This window comes from Poecilia reticulata, linkage group LG11 (genome assembly GCF_000633615.1).
Source record: "Poecilia reticulata strain Guanapo linkage group LG11, Guppy_female_1.0+MT, whole genome shotgun sequence".
NCBI lineage: Eukaryota > Metazoa > Chordata > Actinopteri > Cyprinodontiformes > Poeciliidae > Poecilia > Poecilia reticulata.
Genome location: NC_024341.1, coordinates 23,261,890 through 23,279,738, shown reverse-complemented (window position 1 = coordinate 23,279,738; position 17,849 = coordinate 23,261,890). Strand labels below are relative to the sequence as shown.

General features: G+C 37.6%; 3 protein-coding genes across 4 annotated transcripts in view; 2 read left to right on the top strand and 1 right to left on the bottom strand.

Annotated features, from left to right (window-relative positions):
• Positions 1-449: 449 nt before the first annotated feature.
• LOC103472780 (E3 ubiquitin-protein ligase RING2-A) lies at positions 450-6,807 on the top strand. 2 transcript variants are annotated; one of them, XM_017307599.1, is made up of 7 exons: positions 450-711; positions 1,765-1,863; positions 2,769-2,929; positions 3,170-3,385; positions 4,194-4,514; positions 5,146-5,386; positions 5,486-6,807. In XM_017307599.1, exons 2-7 carry the CDS (start codon positions 1,786-1,788, stop codon positions 5,645-5,647), a joined length of 1,179 nt encoding a protein of 392 aa, XP_017163088.1. In that variant the 5' UTR covers positions 450-711; positions 1,765-1,785; the 3' UTR covers positions 5,648-6,807. The 2 variants fall into 2 exon arrangements, with proteins under 2 accessions (XP_017163088.1, XP_008420836.1); XM_008422614.2 differs by having other exon boundaries at positions 3,170-3,394.
• Positions 6,808-6,850: 43 nt separating this feature from the next.
• Positions 6,851-11,427, bottom strand: rps18 (ribosomal protein S18). The gene is made up of 6 exons (XM_008422615.1): positions 11,329-11,427; positions 10,629-10,727; positions 10,381-10,467; positions 8,141-8,242; positions 7,947-8,038; positions 6,851-6,976 (listed from the first exon to the last, which is right to left on the bottom strand). The coding sequence occupies exons 1-6, from the start codon at positions 11,329-11,331 to the stop codon at positions 6,901-6,903; spliced, it is 459 nt and encodes a 152-aa protein (XP_008420837.1). The 5' UTR covers positions 11,332-11,427; the 3' UTR covers positions 6,851-6,900.
• Positions 11,428-11,549: 122 nt separating this feature from the next.
• Positions 11,550-17,849, top strand: part of vps52 (VPS52 subunit of GARP complex) — an 11,723-nt gene continuing 5,423 nt past the window's right edge. The window contains exons 1-15 of the mRNA XM_008422659.2: positions 11,550-11,752; positions 12,156-12,237; positions 12,712-12,764; positions 13,340-13,415; positions 13,634-13,701; positions 13,893-14,068; positions 14,254-14,404; positions 14,714-14,814; positions 14,990-15,122; positions 15,314-15,371; positions 15,960-16,093; positions 16,387-16,542; positions 16,916-17,034; positions 17,203-17,326; positions 17,779-17,848. Coding sequence (XP_008420881.1) covers positions 11,660-11,752; positions 12,156-12,237; positions 12,712-12,764; positions 13,340-13,415; positions 13,634-13,701; positions 13,893-14,068; positions 14,254-14,404; positions 14,714-14,814; positions 14,990-15,122; positions 15,314-15,371; positions 15,960-16,093; positions 16,387-16,542; positions 16,916-17,034; positions 17,203-17,326; positions 17,779-17,848 — 1,594 coding nt within the window. The 5' untranslated portion in view covers positions 11,550-11,659. The remainder of the gene's footprint in view (positions 11,753-12,155; positions 12,238-12,711; positions 12,765-13,339; positions 13,416-13,633; positions 13,702-13,892; positions 14,069-14,253; positions 14,405-14,713; positions 14,815-14,989; positions 15,123-15,313; positions 15,372-15,959; positions 16,094-16,386; positions 16,543-16,915; positions 17,035-17,202; positions 17,327-17,778; position 17,849) is intronic.

The window sequence follows — 17,849 nt, the reverse complement described above, 5'->3', positions numbered from 1 at the left end:
TCAAGGCTGTGAAACTGCATGTAATTTGAAATGAAATAAAACAAACCAGTAGGAATTTAAACACTTACTGCGTTTGTTTGGACGGGCGGTGGCTATTAAGTCTTAAGACTGCTGAAGCTTCGGCCATAATGCTCTTTTGTGTACATAGGATGCAGCAGAACACAAAGCAAACAAATACAATTAAAAGGAAAGTATAAGGATTAATTCAGTTGTTTATTTTGTTAATACAAATCGCAGGAAACTTAGGCCTCAAGTACAAAGGAACCAGCTGAATTTTGTCAGTAAGTCCAGTTAAATATGTAAGTTAGGGTCTAAAAACTTACTTAAAAATCAAAGCTTGATTTTTTTGTATTTTACTTATCATTTGGAAGTAAGCTTTTCAACATTTTATTTTGCAATACATGGCTTGTCCGTTGGTGGCAGTCTTGCCCATAAGCGCGGTAGTATGACGTATGAAGAAGACGATGCAGAAACATGGCGACGGCTAATGCTAACTAGCCGTTGGTGTTGAGAAAAATGTTGCATTTTTGATTCTTCTGTGCTACTTATCCTCCAGACGAGGCTTAGCCGGGACACTCTTTCGACTGTGTAAATACCCGAGTAGACAATATTCATCAGTGTGTGTGTTTAGAGGTATTTAGTGAGAAGTTTGTCTAGAAGTGGTGTGTGTTGGTGTCTGCTCCTGTCAGCTGTCCGTCAGTTAAACGTCAGGTGAGTTTCCGATTTGATCGACCCATTTTGTTCTTTCCTTGTCTGAAAACTGCATGAMGTGATTGATAGCGAGAATTTTGCGTGTAACAGTCAGAAACGGGAAAGAATAAAAGTTGATGTACTTGTTTACTGTTAGAAACGTATGCCGTCTAAGGTTTCGTTGTTGCTGGGGTTTAATGATCTTACTGTCAAATTAGCCTGTTTGAACAGCATCAGCTCTAAATGATGAATTTAAGAACTGTTTGGGCACAGTTTTTAGCGAACTATATTGAGTTCTTTTAAGCTATTGACAGTGTTTAACAGGGGCATTCGAGATTTTAGATGATGCATAAACGGTAGAATAAATGTGCATACCAAATTATAAATKTAAGTTATATTTATTGAAGAAAGGATGAATTAGTACTTTCTTAACAACAATGATGCAGTTATGGTCCACAATTGTGAGTATTAAAAGAATGTTTTTCCGTAAACTAGTYGCTCTCAAGGCATTTTGCGTTAAATCCAGGTCGCTATGAAGATCGATCAGATCCAACTAACTACAACGATAATAAAGGATTAAAATAAAGATTAAAGGTCTTGCTAAATGAAAGAATATAAAAATAGAGAGTAGTTAAAGCTTTTTCACAGTATTACTCATCAAACACTGAATTTCTCTATTTCAATTAACACCACCATCTTCCAATCCAGAGATATATTTTAGGACACTTCTTATTTTTAATCGATGTTTTCCCGACACTTTTCTTTGCATGCCATTAAACATTGTCCCCATAATGAACTCTAACATCTCAAACACTAGAGATGTTTATCACATGTTGGCCTCACATCCTCTTGGAGTCTATCCAACTTGCCAAACGTAATGATTATGCTGAATATCAGATATACTGCCTTGAAATACAATATCCTACCAATGATGTTCTTGTGGTGAAGGATTTCCACCTGGTCTYTTTATAACAATTCCTATAACCACATAAAGATGTACTATGTGGTTCTTTCTGGGGTAAAAAAAAATGTTACTAAGAATATAATGTTTTGTTTTCTCTCTTTTTAATTCAGTAATTGTGAGAAGCAGCAGACATGGCAGCTCCTGTAAATGTCCAGACTCCAAGTAAGACCTGGGAGCTGAGCCTGTATGAGCTACACAGGAGCCCTCAGGTAAGTGGTTGCACAAAACAAAAAGGAAATTCATAAAGCTGTAAGTCTTATTTGACGTGACCATTGYGTCATGTTTAAAAGGGGTGAAATACATASAGTTTCGAATGGGACATGGATATGTTGGAGCTGGCCTAACAGGGTTAAAACTCCACATTTCAAAGGAGTGTATTACRGAGAGATTACAGAGAGCTATGTTTTGGTGAACAAAGGCTGCCTGTGTTAAAGAAGGCTCCAGGTCCGCCTGTATGACATCAAAGACATCATGGATCAGTGTGTTACGATGACTGACTGAGTTCGTAACGTCTCCTGTAACATTCTCTGTTTAAAGTCACTAATCATTTTTCTTATGTGTGATGAAAAAGCCAAAGTAGAGAAGATTTGTCACCTCTAAAGTCAATTTGAATACATTTAAACACCGATCATAAGTTCAATTGATTACCTGAATACATAAAATTTGCAGACAATATTTTAATTGATTGTCTGTATTTGCTGTGAAGTTTTGTTATTTGTTCTTGGTTTTTTTTTTGTTTTTTTTAGGTTTTTTTTAATTCTCTCAACTCAAACTCAGCAGCTCCGAATATGTAAGATATCTTGCATATTTTTAGTGAATATTGGGTTTATCCAAACTGATTGTCAAGATTCTGCCTAGATCATTTTAACCAAATATAAACAAAACATTATGAAATGTTCCAAATTGGATTACTTCTGATAGCATCTGAATTTGACTATGTAAATAAATGGCTTTTACAGGAAATTGATTGAATTTACTCAAACCAGGTCCACAGAAATCAACTTGTATGAATTGGACTAATTTACCCCATAAGGTTTTCTGAGATTGGATTTTTCCTGGATTGTTACGTTGTAAAGCAACAGAATAAAGCAGAATTTTGTTTGTGTGAACACAGGAGGCCATCGTGGATGGGACTGAAGTTGCAGTGTCTCCTCGCTCGCTGCACAGTGAGCTGATGTGTCCCATCTGCTTGGACATGCTGAAGAACACAATGACCACCAAAGAGTGTCTGCACCGCTTTTGCTCTGACTGTATTGTCACTGCACTGCGATCTGGGTGAGCACAACTGCCATTAGGCGTTAGTGAAGAAATGCAGGGTGGAAACTTTTCAATAACTGCTCAATATGTGGAGGTCCAATATGTAAATACTATCAGCCCATTTGATTTTGAGAATAAACAGGACAACTTTATTATATCTTTGAATGGAAGTGTATATTATATACTCTTGTGCAAAACAAGTATAACTAATGACTTCATTGTATTTACAAAAAAAAACTTATCTTGTTGACACCTCAGGAACAAAGAGTGCCCAACCTGCAGGAAGAAACTGGTCTCCCGACGTTCACTGCGCAGAGACTCAAACTTTGACGCGCTTATTTCAAAGATCTACCCGAGTCGTGACGAGTACGAGGCCCATCAGCGCACCGTCCTGGAGAGGCTCAACAGGCTGCACAACAAGGAGGCGCTGAGCTCCAGCATCGAGGAGGGGCTCCGCCAGCAGGCCCGCTACAGGTCCGAGAGGTGGGGGAGGAAAGGGAGGTCATCAGGAGGGCGCATGGCGAATGATTAATTTTTTCCCCTCCTAGATGAAAATGTTTTTAGTATCACCAGACAGTTTACTCTACAGTAATCATTCCCAGGACATCTTTGCTGACTTGGTGTAAATAGAGTAGTAAACTTACATACTAGTTTGTCTGTTGTCTGCTGCATTTTTAATAACATCCAATAACCTTATTTTTGGCCTTTGAAATAAATATTTGAGTTTTTCAGATTTTATTCTTTCAGATAAATTGTCTTCTTTATATGAAGGATGAAAAAGTCAAATAGTTTTGTCAAATCAGGYCAAGTACATATTCAGCAATTTGTCTTGTTTTCATTAAATCTTCACTATTCRGTCCAATTATAAAGTTTTAAGAGAGAAACTGCCAGTTGAATTTGTAATCTTTGATTGGGTTCATATTGATTATTCAGAATCATCATAGGTTGCTTGTATGTATTTTATTCTGGTATTCATTGYGTAAAATATATTCTTGAAATATATATGTATTTACATATATTTACATAAGGCTGAATATATTTACATATATTCAGTAAATGTATTCAGCCTTGACACCAGCAGAAGGCTGACTTCACATCAGCCTTCTGCTGCCCCCTTGTGTTAATGCATTGAGCCAGSAAGTGGCACAGTTTCAATATCAATCCAAAACGTTCAGAGGTGTTRTGTTGCGATACCAGGGAATCATTATGAGGACAAACATCTTTATCAGTTTTAAACAACACTAACTTTAAAATGTTGTTRATGTTTACCTGCTCCATACAGGAATCATCGTGTGAAGAAGCCTACTCAAGAGAGCGACAACACCACTTTCAGCGGTGGTGAGGACAACGGTGACTCCCGCTCRCACCTGTCCCATGACTCTGCCCCCTCGAACACGCCGCACCCCAGGGGACAAACTCCCCCGGAGGCTGGACCGAGCCGCAAGCGGCAGCGTGCCTCTGACGACGGCTCGGGCCCTGAGGCGGACAGCGGGAGCCCAACTCCTCCYCTGAGGCGCCATAAGGAGGGGCCGGCCTCAGAGATCGAGTTGGTGTTCAGACCACACCCCCAGCTGGTCCATGGCAACGACTACAAYCAGACCAGGTAAGATCAGAACATTTCATGTTGCATCCAAAGAGCACAGAGTGTGTTACCATGAATAGGCTTTTCACAATAACAAATTTTGCTGGACGATAAATTGTCCCAGACGTTATTGCGATAAACAATAATATTGTTGTTTTGAGACCATGTTCAAGTTATGTAATGGTTATGGCATAATAATRCATAAGCCCATTCTCAAAGATCAATAAACTTTGATCTAAATACAAAAATATTGTCGTTCAAAAAAAGTGCTAGTTGAGACCAAAGCACCAGACTGAAGAGTTTATCCARTTTTTAGTAGAAACAGAGAAGAAACAATAAATTGTGGAAACGGAAATGACTGAGGTCATTTCATTTTATCATGCAAATACAGACCTAGCTATGGATACATGCTTGTTAGAGGTGATATCCAGCAATTCTAATTTTAATTGCATATTGATGTTTTCTTTGCTACCAACGCTTTCAGATTAACATTTTGCGATAAACATTTTCTTTCCTACAAAATTCTGAAGAATATCAATTTATGACCAGCTTAATTGTTTGGCAGTTGAACAGTAAGCAATCTTGAAATATGCTGCTGTTAATAGTAATAAATAGTAATAGTAATACAACTAATCTTCCCCTCTTTTGACAGATATGTGAAGACGACAGCCAACGCCACTGTGGACCATCTGTCAAAGTACCTCGCGCTGCGCATCGCTCTCGAGGAACGACGGACTGATGGACCAACGGAGAACAGAGGAAAAGAGGAGGGAGGAGCAGAGGGAGAAGGTGAAACTGGAGCAGCGTCAAGGAGTGGAGAGGGGACAAGTCTGAGCAACATCAGTGAGAAACAATACACCATCTACATAACAACAAGGGGAGGGCAGTTTTCAGTGAGTAACAAACCCAAATCCTCTCTCATCTTCAGGATTAAATGTTTGTTTATGCATAAAGAAAATTTTGCGAGCCAGTCACCTATTTTTTCCCTTCAGACGCTGAACGGTTCTCTGACACTAGAGTTGGTTAACGAGAAATACTGGAAGGTCCGAAAGCCGCTGGAGCTTTATTACGCTCCCACCAAGGAGCAGCAGCAGCCTCAAGCAGCGCAGCAGCATCAGCCGCAGCAGAAATCCCCCCCACCGCAGGATGGATGAGGTCATAACCCCGTTCTGTCAACTGCTACGAAAACACCCGTTTTGTTTGCAATCTAGCATTAATTTTGGTTTACTCTTTCTTTTGTGTACTTTTTATTTGACACATTTGATGGCTGACCTGAATTGGAGGAATTGATCATAAACAGAAAACATGGTGCAATCTGCAGCAGTAAAAGAAAAAAATTTAATAAAATTCACTTTGGTCAGCAAACTTCCTCCTCCAGGAGTCACCATTTTGTCATTCCTTATTTTTTAATAACATTTTTGTTGACCAATGTATTCCTCCAAAAATCTTTGATGTATCATGTACCACTTTGTTTTGGTTATGTTACAATCAGAGGACTCTTTAATTCCAGCTATTTTATGGTTCCTTTACTTGTTCTCAATATGTTGGTGCTTTAGATTTACTGTCATGATGGACATTTGATAAGGTCATCCCAAATAGTTTCAGAAAATGAATTCTGAAGTTTCTTTTTCCTCTCCTGCTTAAGTTCTGTCTTGCAATCCTGATGAAGGGTCATTTATATAATGCTACTTTTAATAGACCACATGACTGAAGCTCCTACCAGCTCTTCATCCAGCTGTCATGCCATTACATGTACTATTGTGGCAGTAATGACTAATTCACAGCTGTAACTTTTCAACATTGAGTGAACAAACGTTTGCAGCAACAGCTCTGAATATTAACGTACATTGGGAGTGGGGAAATTGTACATTTTGAAGCTTTTCTTTCATATAGATACGTAGATTTATCCAACTGTATTTAGAATGCTCAAGTCTTAATTTGTCCTGAATAATATTGCTGTAATATAACTGGAAATGGGCAGAATGACTTATTGCCGTGTTTTACACTCTTATTTTAACAATTTTTCAGCTATTTCTGTATTTTAACTCTTTTCACCCCTTTGATTTGCTTTAGTTAATACCACAGTATGTTTCTACACCTGCTTAAGACAAAAAAAGCCATACATGGACCTTCTTTATGAAGGCTGAACACGAGTTGAACAATTTCAACTCTGCTTATCGTTTCTTTGCACTTTATATTTAATGCAGCCATAGTTTACCTACTTTCAGGATATAATGGATAAATTAAATGCAATATTATTCCTGTTACAAAAGTCACTCTTTCTGAACAATTGAGAATAAACTATTAAAACCAATTTCAGGATCAGTATTTGAATCAAAAACAAAAGACAGGACAGGTAAATTTTGTGAAGTGTGGTGTTTTATTGAAACAAAGGGAAGCAGGGAGTTTACTTCTTCTTGGACACACCAACAGTGCGACCACGACGGCCGGTGGTCTTGGTGTGCTGACCGCGCACGCGGAGACTGTAGATGGAGAAAAGAGATGCAGGAAAAGTTAAAACTAATTCATTTTAGTTTGTCTAAAACTAAAGCAACAAGGACATGTTTTTTTTTGGGGGGGGGGGGCTTGGCAAATATTCTTTAAGAGCACTGTAACAATTTCACAATACATCAAAACAAGAACTAAAGTTGAAATATATGTACAGAAAAATATGCTGTGGAATGAGGATATTCACCAACTAATAGTTTATGCAGTAAATACAATGCACCTTCCAATAGGAATTGCAAAGCTACACAGCTATACATCTTTTACATATGCCACTTATCATATGTAAAAGAGATATGCCTTTTCCATTGTCATATAGACATGCTTGCCTTTCACACAGGGACCAATTTGCATTGGGATATTTACACAATATGCAACAGAAAAACTTCACTTTTAAAGAGAAGGACAATACTTTAGAAGGCTAATCAGATTAACATGATAGCTAAACTAAATTTAATGGCTTTTTAAATAGATTTTATTCAGTAGTACACAGGAAAGAGAGAATGGCCCGAGACCTGGAATCTAACCCTGGACCACCATGTCAAAGACACCATCTCCATATGGTGCATGTGCTCTTTAAAAACTGAGCCACTGAGCGCCAGCCTACTCTACTTCTAAGCCAATTTATTTAGTTAATGTAGTACAAAGTGTTCAGTATAGAAACCAAAATCATTCAAGAGAAATTCAAGTCTCTCCAGGACAGGCTCTCTCTGCACCACTCATCTGTTCACCTTTCTGTATTTTAACAATCTTGAGCTGAACCAATCTGCCAGTCTGTGTAGGGCCTCAACACTTCGAGTTGCAATATTGTTCTGAATCTTAGCTTTATCGCAGTATTACAAATGAATCGACTAAAAATGGCAAGATTGGTGTGAGAACAGAGCAGCTCCTGGTGAACAAGATGTTGATGTTTGTTCTTCTAGATGGACAAACGCTCTTAATTCTTACCCCCAGAAGTGTCTGAGACCACGATGAGCCCTGATCTTCTTCAGTCTCTCCAAATCTTCTCTCAGCTTGTTGTCCAGACCGTTAGCGAGGACCTAGAGATGCACATAAATGTGATCCGTGATTAACTGAGGAAACATTTCAGGCTATAGTGTCTCATTGGGTCCAAATCATTCATAATACTGTTGACCACTTACTTGGCTGTATTTGCCATCCTTGACGTCCTTTTGCCTGTTAAGGAACCAGTCTGGGATTTTGTACTGACGAGGGTTCTGCATGATAGTCACTACCCGCTCAACCTATAAAAAAATAAAATCATATATATATACAAATATTTACATAAATAACATCATTAGTACTAATAGTTGGCAGCAAATAAGAGACATTGAATTCTACCAGAAAAAGATCAGCCTATTTGCCTAGATGTAAATTTATTTTTAATCATGAATCTGCTGTGGAACAAATCGTTATTTTACCAACACATGGCTTCAATGTTTTAAATACAGTCTTTCAATAACCACAAAAAAAAAAAAAAAAAAAAAGTTCAGGCAAGTGAACCACCGATATTAAGCTTTTAAAATATTTTTATTATTTTGAGGAATAAATACTAGTAACTGAATAGATCGTTTTAAAAGCTAATTAAGATTTAAGATAGAAACTAATGTTTTAAAATCAGGTTATGAACCACAAGACCCACAGTGTTCATTGTTTTTATTCCTTTATAACCACCGATAAGACGCTACTCATGTTTAGAGGATTATCTCATCCTCTAAAAGGCTGAAATGTTTAAGATATCAACTAGAGGAGTGACGATCGATCGGCCACCAATCATAATCGGCCGATTTCCGTGAAAAAGTGTATGATCGGTGATGGCCGATCACGGTCTCTTGTTGCCGATCACACAAACCGATCMCCTGCATCTCATTTCGCAGCCTGCCTGTGCAGCTGGTCTCCTCTYTCCTTCACACTGAGCAAACGCGCAGCAACAAATCCTAAGCCATGTGGAACTATAACGCACTGAGTGAATGGGGAAGTTTGTGTGTTGCGGCGGAAAATTGAAGCAGGTCAAAATGCATCAACACAATGAAGCTAATACGACATAAAAACAATGCYATACTTGACGGAGTTTGGCTACATCAAGGCTCACTGCAGTAAAAAAGACATATGGAGGATTAGATAGCAGGTAAAGCAGTGCACAGCTACAAACACTCACCCAGATTAGCATGACGGTCAGAAAGCTAAACAAATAACCTGCAAAATTATTTAAGTCTTCGAGCTGCGATGCAAGACGCTGGTTCTGCTCTCGCTGTTGAACCGCTGCTACGCGCTACAGGTAGTTATATTTCACAGACGGAGCGCCGCTTCTGCTCCACCTGGTAGCGACTCTCACACCGAACCTCTGCTTAAAGCTGCAGCATCTAACTTAAAAAAATGTATTTTACATACGCATTAAAACTTTCGCTGTCCTAACATGAGACAAATAATCTCTGAAAAAATAATTCTTCTCCTCTGCCTCTTCCCAGTTCTGCATAATTACTCCGCTCAGTCAGAAACAGCCAATAAGAACTAGCAGTAATCAGCTAGCCGTCATGCTATCAGTAAGTTTTCATTCAGTAACTCAGGTGGCTTAAGGTGGGTCTTTTTTGAAATGGAACCTGTATTTGCCTCTGAATGTTAAGTTTTATACTTGAATTTTTTTGGCAATGTTGAGAGGTTTTATTTTGACTCTTTGCATTATTTAGCCTCTTCAGAGCTTCAGATGTTTTCAGTCTGTTAAAGATGGTATTACCGATAGCAGTACAATTTGCACAATGCCCGTTTTGTTTTTTTCTTGGAAAAAGTTATTAAAAACAAGTTTTTGTCTAAATTAAGGTGAATTTATGGTTCCTTTTTCCACATAATGTAACCGGTAGTGCTTATGATTAAAAAAATAATAATTATGTGATCGGTATGGGTGATCGGTATCGGCAGGAAAAAACCTGATCAACTACATCTTGCAAAGAACTCGGTTACTGGGAAGCCGTCAACTAGAAAGGCAAAGAGCAATGGCAACCACATTTCAACCTTATTGGAGCTTCTGTTCATAAAGCAGGTTGTGATTATGCTGTCTAAAGAACCTCCATACGACATCTATGGTGATGCTTGGACTGAGTAGATTTGAGAAAATTCATTCAAATAACCAACTATTAAAATGCGTACACAATAAATGCAAAGCAGGAACAAACACTTGGTCAAGACCAAAACTTCAAAAGCACAAAATGGAAAACAAAAAACATTCACTGTTGACATTGGTAGGGCAATTRCATCTTTGAACTACATTCATTTAAGTTTTCAAGACAACAATCATTCTTATTTAATTTAGTAATCTGTCCACACAGAAAAGATTTCTAGCCAGACTTGGAACTAAAAATKTTCAGTTTTTAGCAGCTATGCTTACCTCCTCCTCAGTGAGCTCTCCAGCCCTCTTGTTGAGGTCAATGTCAGCTTTCCTTAGGACGACATGAGCGTAGCGTCTGCCTACACCCTTAATTCAGACAAACAGTAATTTAGCATTACTCTTATGTGAACAATCAAAAGAGAACAAGTGCAGCAAGCTCAGAATTTATGTTCAAATGTAGCACAATGTTTAATAAATAAAGCTGGTCAAATATTTTAAAAAGATTTTTTTTCTTTCTTCAAATATACCTTGATGGCTGTAATGGCGAAGGCGATCTTCCTCCTACCATCAATGTTCGTGTTGAGAACACGAAGAATGTGCTGGAACTTCTCGGGGATGACCAAAGACTGAAATCAGAATCATATCATTAGAAGAAAAGAGATGACCAGAGGCTGAATTCAAGCAACAGAACTTTACCTTAAGACCACAGCATTGCAAAAATACAAGATACAATCTGTTGATAAATGTTTAACTTGTTCAATCAAACGAAATGCAAAAATGCAAATCTTAATGCAATCAACAGGCTTCCATTTGTAGTGCTCTTGTTAATGCTAACAAAGTAGTTAGCTCAGCCATTGAAGCCCCCAACACAACTGTCTATGGGCGATCTAAACATGATTGGACCTCAAACGTAGCAATATAACGCAAGTTATCACTTTTTTAACTGACAAGTGAAACGTGTGTTTTAGCGAAATTAACAATGAAAATTGTAGGCATTAAATCCACTGGCGCTTCTTAGCTTGAGTGACTCCTCACAGCTAACCAGCGTTGATAAGGTAGGATACCATATTTCAAATACAATGTCTCATATTTCAACAATTTCAAGTTATTTCACCCCCACAACATGTATAGTATTTAATGTGGACAAATAAACCACAAATAAAGCAGATATAAGCTCGATGATTAAAGATTTTAAAACCATACTAGATCGGTCGAAAATCAACTCACCATCTTGGAAGCAGGTTCCGTGCAAAGAGGAAGACGCTATTATCTCGCGAGACTTTGGCTGAGTTTTTGACAGGAAATCGGTCCTCCAGTTTTATTGGGTCCGATGAGATTCTACGCATCTTAAAGCCAATTTAAGTAAACAAAAATTATATAAATTTTACAGTTATTTTATATGTATAAAATAATTTCACAAGTCTGAAGCCATATAACTTACAAGGTTTATAAAAATGTTAAATGCTTTTTCATGGCTGATACCTGGAAGCGGAACGTTTGGTTGCATTCGTGTTTTTGTTTTCCTTTCTATCCTCTACGTTAGCATAAATTCGCCGCAATGGCGGAGGGAGTACCTGCTGGTCTTATTGAAGCCGACGTAAACACAACTGGAAACCAAACACAAATCGCCATGGCGTATCTGCAGGACGAGGTAACAGTTCATTTAGTTGACTCGATAGCCTTTTTTCGGAAACAGTTAAATATTTAGAATAGCTTTGGGTAATAATAGTACCTGCCAGCATTTCCCGAACAGGCTTCAAACTGTCCAGTCAAATTGTGGAGCACCTAGTTTGACAAAACCAAAGTATTAAATACTAACTGTAGCTCAGTTGTAGACCGACAATTTAGCTAATTACCAGGTTGATTGCAAACAACGAAAACCTAACTAGAGCAGACAATTGAGGGGTGTTGCAGTCAGAGATTTTCACTGTGATAATCATTTGGTTTTATCTGCTATACATTGAATACCTCGCACTACACAAGTACTTGTTTCACTAAACGAGATGAAACCCTTAAAGAATTTTTCTGAAATCTATTTTCTATTTTTTTCCTAGAAAACTGACGGAGACATCACTAACCTTAACTTGGGAGAACTGGACCTGACCACTGATGAGTTCATCTTGGACGAAGTGGACAGTAAGACTAGTTCATTACTGTATTGCTCCAGTCTTTTTTTTATTCACAAGGGCTGAATATTTGTTAATGTATGTTCATAGTTAAGCACATTTTCATGCTGACATAAGTTCACAGTCCCAAAATGAACTAGTTTTGCTCATTTATCGTTTTCCTTATGAAACAATATTTAGTATATTTAGCGAATTCATAGATCATACATAATTGGTCTGTAAACATATTATCTCATCACTAAACATTTGGTCTTTGCCATCTTAAGTTCTGTTTCATTCTTCTTCCTTGCTAACATAAATTGTATCTGATTTTATCTGAATTCTTTAAGTCTCTCATTGGCATGGTTTCATATTTTAGCTGTTGTAGTACACTTATTTAAAGTTTTTCAGTCAAGTTCGGAGGGGGAGTTCTTGTCTTGGAAAGTCTTTTTGATCTCAGATTTCTACAAGATTTTTCTTAATTATTATTTCTTTCCTCCTGCAGCTCATATTCAGGCAAACTTGGAAGATGATCTTGTGAAAGAAGCTCTTAAAACGGTAAAAGCATCATAACACATTTGTACCAAATATACAACTTACATGTTTAAACTGACCTGGCAATTAATCCTCCTAATTTCTCCACTGTAGAGTAAAACCTGTTTCTGTTACTGTGTGTGTTACTAACTGCTTAATTATTTCTGAATTGTATATTTTGAATAAAGTGCACACTCAAGAAAGAAGGCATTCATTATTGTGTCTCAGTCACTTTCACTTTGCTGTTGCATTACCTGGTTCAGAATGTATTCTTTTCACAAACCAGAAGTACAAGATATTTGGTGTAACTACACTGTTCAATTGTAATTTCAACAGGCCTCTATGCAGTATATTSTTGTACACAAATGTAATTTGTTTTAATCCAAACTGCTAAATGAACATGTTCTCAAATGTCCTGAACCATCTCAGATTGCTCTTCAGCCAGAATGCACCAGGTCTGAAAAACCCTCTACAAATGAAGCAGTTACTTTTTACATGCTCTCTTTTACAATACAACTGTGAGGTGAACATCTTTTTACATGAAGCCAATAATAACCATGTTTTCTAATGGTTTAGTTCTTCTTTGTGACTGTTTTCAGGGCGTTGACCTACGTCAGTACTCTAAGCAGGTGGAGGCGGAGCTGCAGAGGATAGAACAGGCCTCCATCAAAGATTGTATCCTTTACATTTTAGAACTTACTGGCCCTCACGTTGCATCAGTGTCACTCACATTTGAAGCGAGATATAGGTTATGACTAAATCCGARAGTTTATGTTAAATGGACAATTAATAAACTAACATTTAATTGAATTGTTTACTGAACTCTTGTGAGACTTGGAATTGTTTTACTTTTTCAACAAAGCAAAATTCCATCCTGAGCACATTTATGTTAGACATTAAGGAAAGTCAAAACATTGCTCTTCTGCACAACCAGATCACTGCGTGTGACTCCATACTGGAGGTGAGACCAGACTTAAGTCCAGTTTATCTGTATAGCACTTATTCACAGTACATCTAATAGAAACATGTTCAATTTCTGCGGTTTTCTTATTGTGTAACTATTTTATATAACTAGAAAAAGCTTAGTTAAAACATCTTTCCAGTTCTTGAGTTACAGATTTCTAATAGGTTGCTTTTGCTTTTCTTCCTCAGCGAATGGAGGGTATGCTGAGTGGCTTTCAGAGTGACCTTTCCTCCATCAGCAGTGAGATCCAGACGCTGCAACAGCAGTCAGTCAGTATGAATGTCCGATTGAAGAACAGGCAGGCCGTGCGCAGCCACCTCAGCCAGCTGGTGGACGAGCTGGTGGTGCCTGGAGTCATGATCTCGTAAGTTTAAGACGGAATAATTTCAGTGATGTTGAGCATACAGACAACAATTTTGTAAAGCCTTTATTAATTATTTCATGTTGTTTCATGACAAAATTAGAATAAGAAAAAAAGGGATGTTGTATCAAAACTGAGCGACTAAAAAGCTACTACGAGGGGCTTGATGTTGTCCTCTGTCATCGCAGMACCATCCTGGAAAGTCCAGTGACGGAGCAGGAGTTTCTCGAGCAGCTCCATGAGCTCAACACAAAGATCAACTTTGCCAAAGAGCTGAGCTTCAGAGAAACGCTGGCCTGTTCCGACATCCAGGACATTGTTGATCGCCTCAAACTCAAGGTAAACCCCAGAGTGAGAGGGGAAATTCATTTTATGGTTTGGTTTCATGTGAGCCTCCTTGCATCACAGCAGTAACTTCAGTTATTTTATGTTCATGTTGTTTGATTTTCAGTCATTGCTTTAAATGTACACTTGCTGCATAAGGAAATGTTTCAGGGTGACGTAATCAATGTAAATAACTTTTTAACTCATTTGTTCAAAAGAACTGTTAGAGCCCCGTATGAGTTTAGTTGTATTTGTATAAGTTGAACTCTAGGATTCTTTTACGATGTTTTTCACAGTGAGTAAACTGAACTTTCTGCCCCTCAGGCGGTCTCAAAGATCAGAGAGTTTATTCTTCAGAAGATCTATTCCTTCAGGAAACCAATGACAAACTATCAGATCCCACAGAATACTCTGCTGAAATACAGGTGTGTACTTTTCTACTTTATGGTGCCTTTTGAAAAGGGTCATTACAAATTTACATAAAAATTAAACCATCAAAGCAACTAAAATGTGTAAATTGAACAAAAGACCAAATCCGTTTTCCATTTCTAAAATGAGTGAAAATGACTGATGGTTGTCCTTCTGATTGTCCTGCTGTAGATTTTTCTATCAATTTCTTTTGGCTAATGAAAGAACCGTTGCCAAGGAGATCAGGGACGAGTATGTGGACACTATGAGCAAGATTTACTACAGTTACTTCAAGTCCTACAGTGGCCGGCTCCTGAAAGTGCAGGTCAGTGGATCCATTAAGAAAAATCACAAGCATGTGATATGAGTTCATCTCTGCTTCATCACATTTTTTATTTGGTCCATCCCAGACCGTCAGGATGTGGGAAGGCATTAAGCTCTTGTTCTTTTACTGCTCTTCATTTTATTTAAAGGATTTTATTTTATATTAGAATTTGTTTTCCTGCTCTGTTTCAGTATGAGGAGGTAGCAGACAAAGATGACCTAATGGGAGTGGAAGATACGGCTAAGAAAGATATCCTTCATTTTCTGTCTTCATCCACGRTTATGTTTGCTTGTGAAAAATGAAACATTGAAATTACATTAGAAGAAAATGAAACATACTTTCTTTTAGGTAATTAATACAGAAGTAAAGTATTTTGTTTTTAGTAAGAGTTTAATTTTCATACAGCAAAAATGTTAATTTATTTTATAAAACAAAACATATAAAATCTTGTACCCTGTTCTACAGGCACAAGGAAACTAGAAGTGTAGCCTTCATCCTGCAAGTTCAGCACATTTAAGTCACCTTTTAGAATAAAGTGACTTTTTTTCTTTTTTTTTTTTTACTGAATTTTCATACATTGGCTTGTTATGTCCTCATCTATGAACGACATTTAACTGTTTGTGTTTTATGTTGAGTTTTTTTTTTTTTTTTTGAGTTTCTGAAAACTTTCCTCTGTTTGAATGTTGTCAGCTGAGGTAAAAAGTTTTAAAATGTTAAGCTCAATTGATTTGAAGTGTTCCTATCAGAAGAACTCCAACTGCATGACTGTGCGTTAGACACAGGACAGCATTGATGTACCGATGCCCAGTTTAAACGATCCTTGACTTTGAGCTGCAGGTTTTTTCTCCAAACCGTCTTTAAAGAGCAGGAACACCATTTTCACTTTGGGCCAGAGGGGGGCAATACTGAGTCCAGCAGAGCTGGAGGGTCCCATCCTGGTTCCACATACAGCTCAGAGAGGGGACAGCAGGGTGAGCACACATTTAAAATTACAATCTAAAGTAAAAACAAAAACTGATTTTATTCAAACAAATATAACATTTTTCATTTTTCTTAAAGGATTAATTGACTATAATTATATCCTTATTTTGTAACATAAACTCAGAAAGATAAATACTCTTAAATATTGCCATAAAAGTCAATATTTAAGGAGGGCCAGGAAATGGCGTTTGTAATCTAAATATTAGTATTTTGGCATCATTTCTGCTTAGGGCTAAGAAASATTGTACTAATCTGYAATCTGTTAATTGTCTTTKTTCCCCAGTATCCGTATGAGACGTTGTTCCGCAGTCAGCACTATGCCCTGCTGGACAACGGCTGCAGAGAATACCTCTTCCTGTGTGACTTCTTCATGGTGACCGGAAACTCGGCCCTTGACCTTTTCAACTGCATCATGGGGAAAACTCTCAGCATGTTCCTGGTATGGATGGACATCTGTTTTATCCCCAGGTGTATAGCTGTATGGGTTTCATCCTAATGTAGAGTGCACATACTTTTGTTTTATATTTTACTCAATGCATTTTTGGTGTTTTTGTTTTTGTATGCAAGCCTAATTTGCCAAAATGGAAAACATATCTTAATAATGTATGAACAGGACGCGAACTTTTATTATCTGATTTATAAATATGTAATTTTAGCTTTTTWAAAATTTATTTTATTTTTTTATCTTGTGTTTATTTGATGATTTAGTAGTTCTCATTTACAATTCCAACCTGGGCAAGCGGTTATTTTACTTCACTTTGCCTAATACAGTAAACACCTAAAACTTTAGTGATCTTGTTCTCCGTCTGCAGAAGAGTATGTCCACCTACGTGTCAGACTGCTAYGACAGCATCGCTATCTTTCTCTGCATCCATATCATCCTCCGATTCAGAGCCATCACAGCCAAGAGGACYATCCCTGCTCTTGACAAGTCAGTTTCACATTGAAATGAAAAGKGCATCATATGGATCTATGTTTTTACTTATTTTCTTACTTTCATTGGAGTCATTCTTACAAGAACAACTGAGGGGATGCACATATGATTGAGTTATTCTTTATGTTTCTAGAATCACCTGAAGAAGTTGTGATTGTTTCTCAGGTACTGGGACGCCGTGTTGGAGCTGCTGTGGCCGAGGTTTGAACTCATTCTGGAGATGAACATCCAGAGCATCAGAAACACGGACCCTCAGAAACTGGGAGTGCTGGACACCAGACCACACTACGTATGTGACAAAGACCACGGCTCCTGGCCTCAATCATAGTGAACCTGTTGCATCGGTTATGGTTCCAGCTTTATAATTACATTTTATGAGATGTGTGATATGGTATAAGGAAAATTATGCAGGCGCATTGCAGTAAAATTTAATGTAATCCAAATTTTTTTTATTTCAGTGATTGCATTCTAAAAGTGAAATCAATATATTCCATAAATTCACACAGTGTTTAGTACCGTTTAGTTTCTATGGCTTGCAGCTAATGGAAATACGCAAGATTCTGTTCGTATGTAAGTAAGAGCAAGGGGAAAAAAAAGGATTTTATGTTATATATATTATGTTATATTATTTCCATATTAATGGAGATTAAATTCCTTGGAATGACAAAGGGTCTTTAGCAAGGTTGGAAAGTTGAGTGGAAGGAAAAGTATATCAGAAAATGTTTTGTGGTGTAATTTCAGATCACTCGGCGGTATGCAGAGTTCTCCTCCGCCATCGTGAGCATCAATCAAACATTTCCTAATGAGAGGAC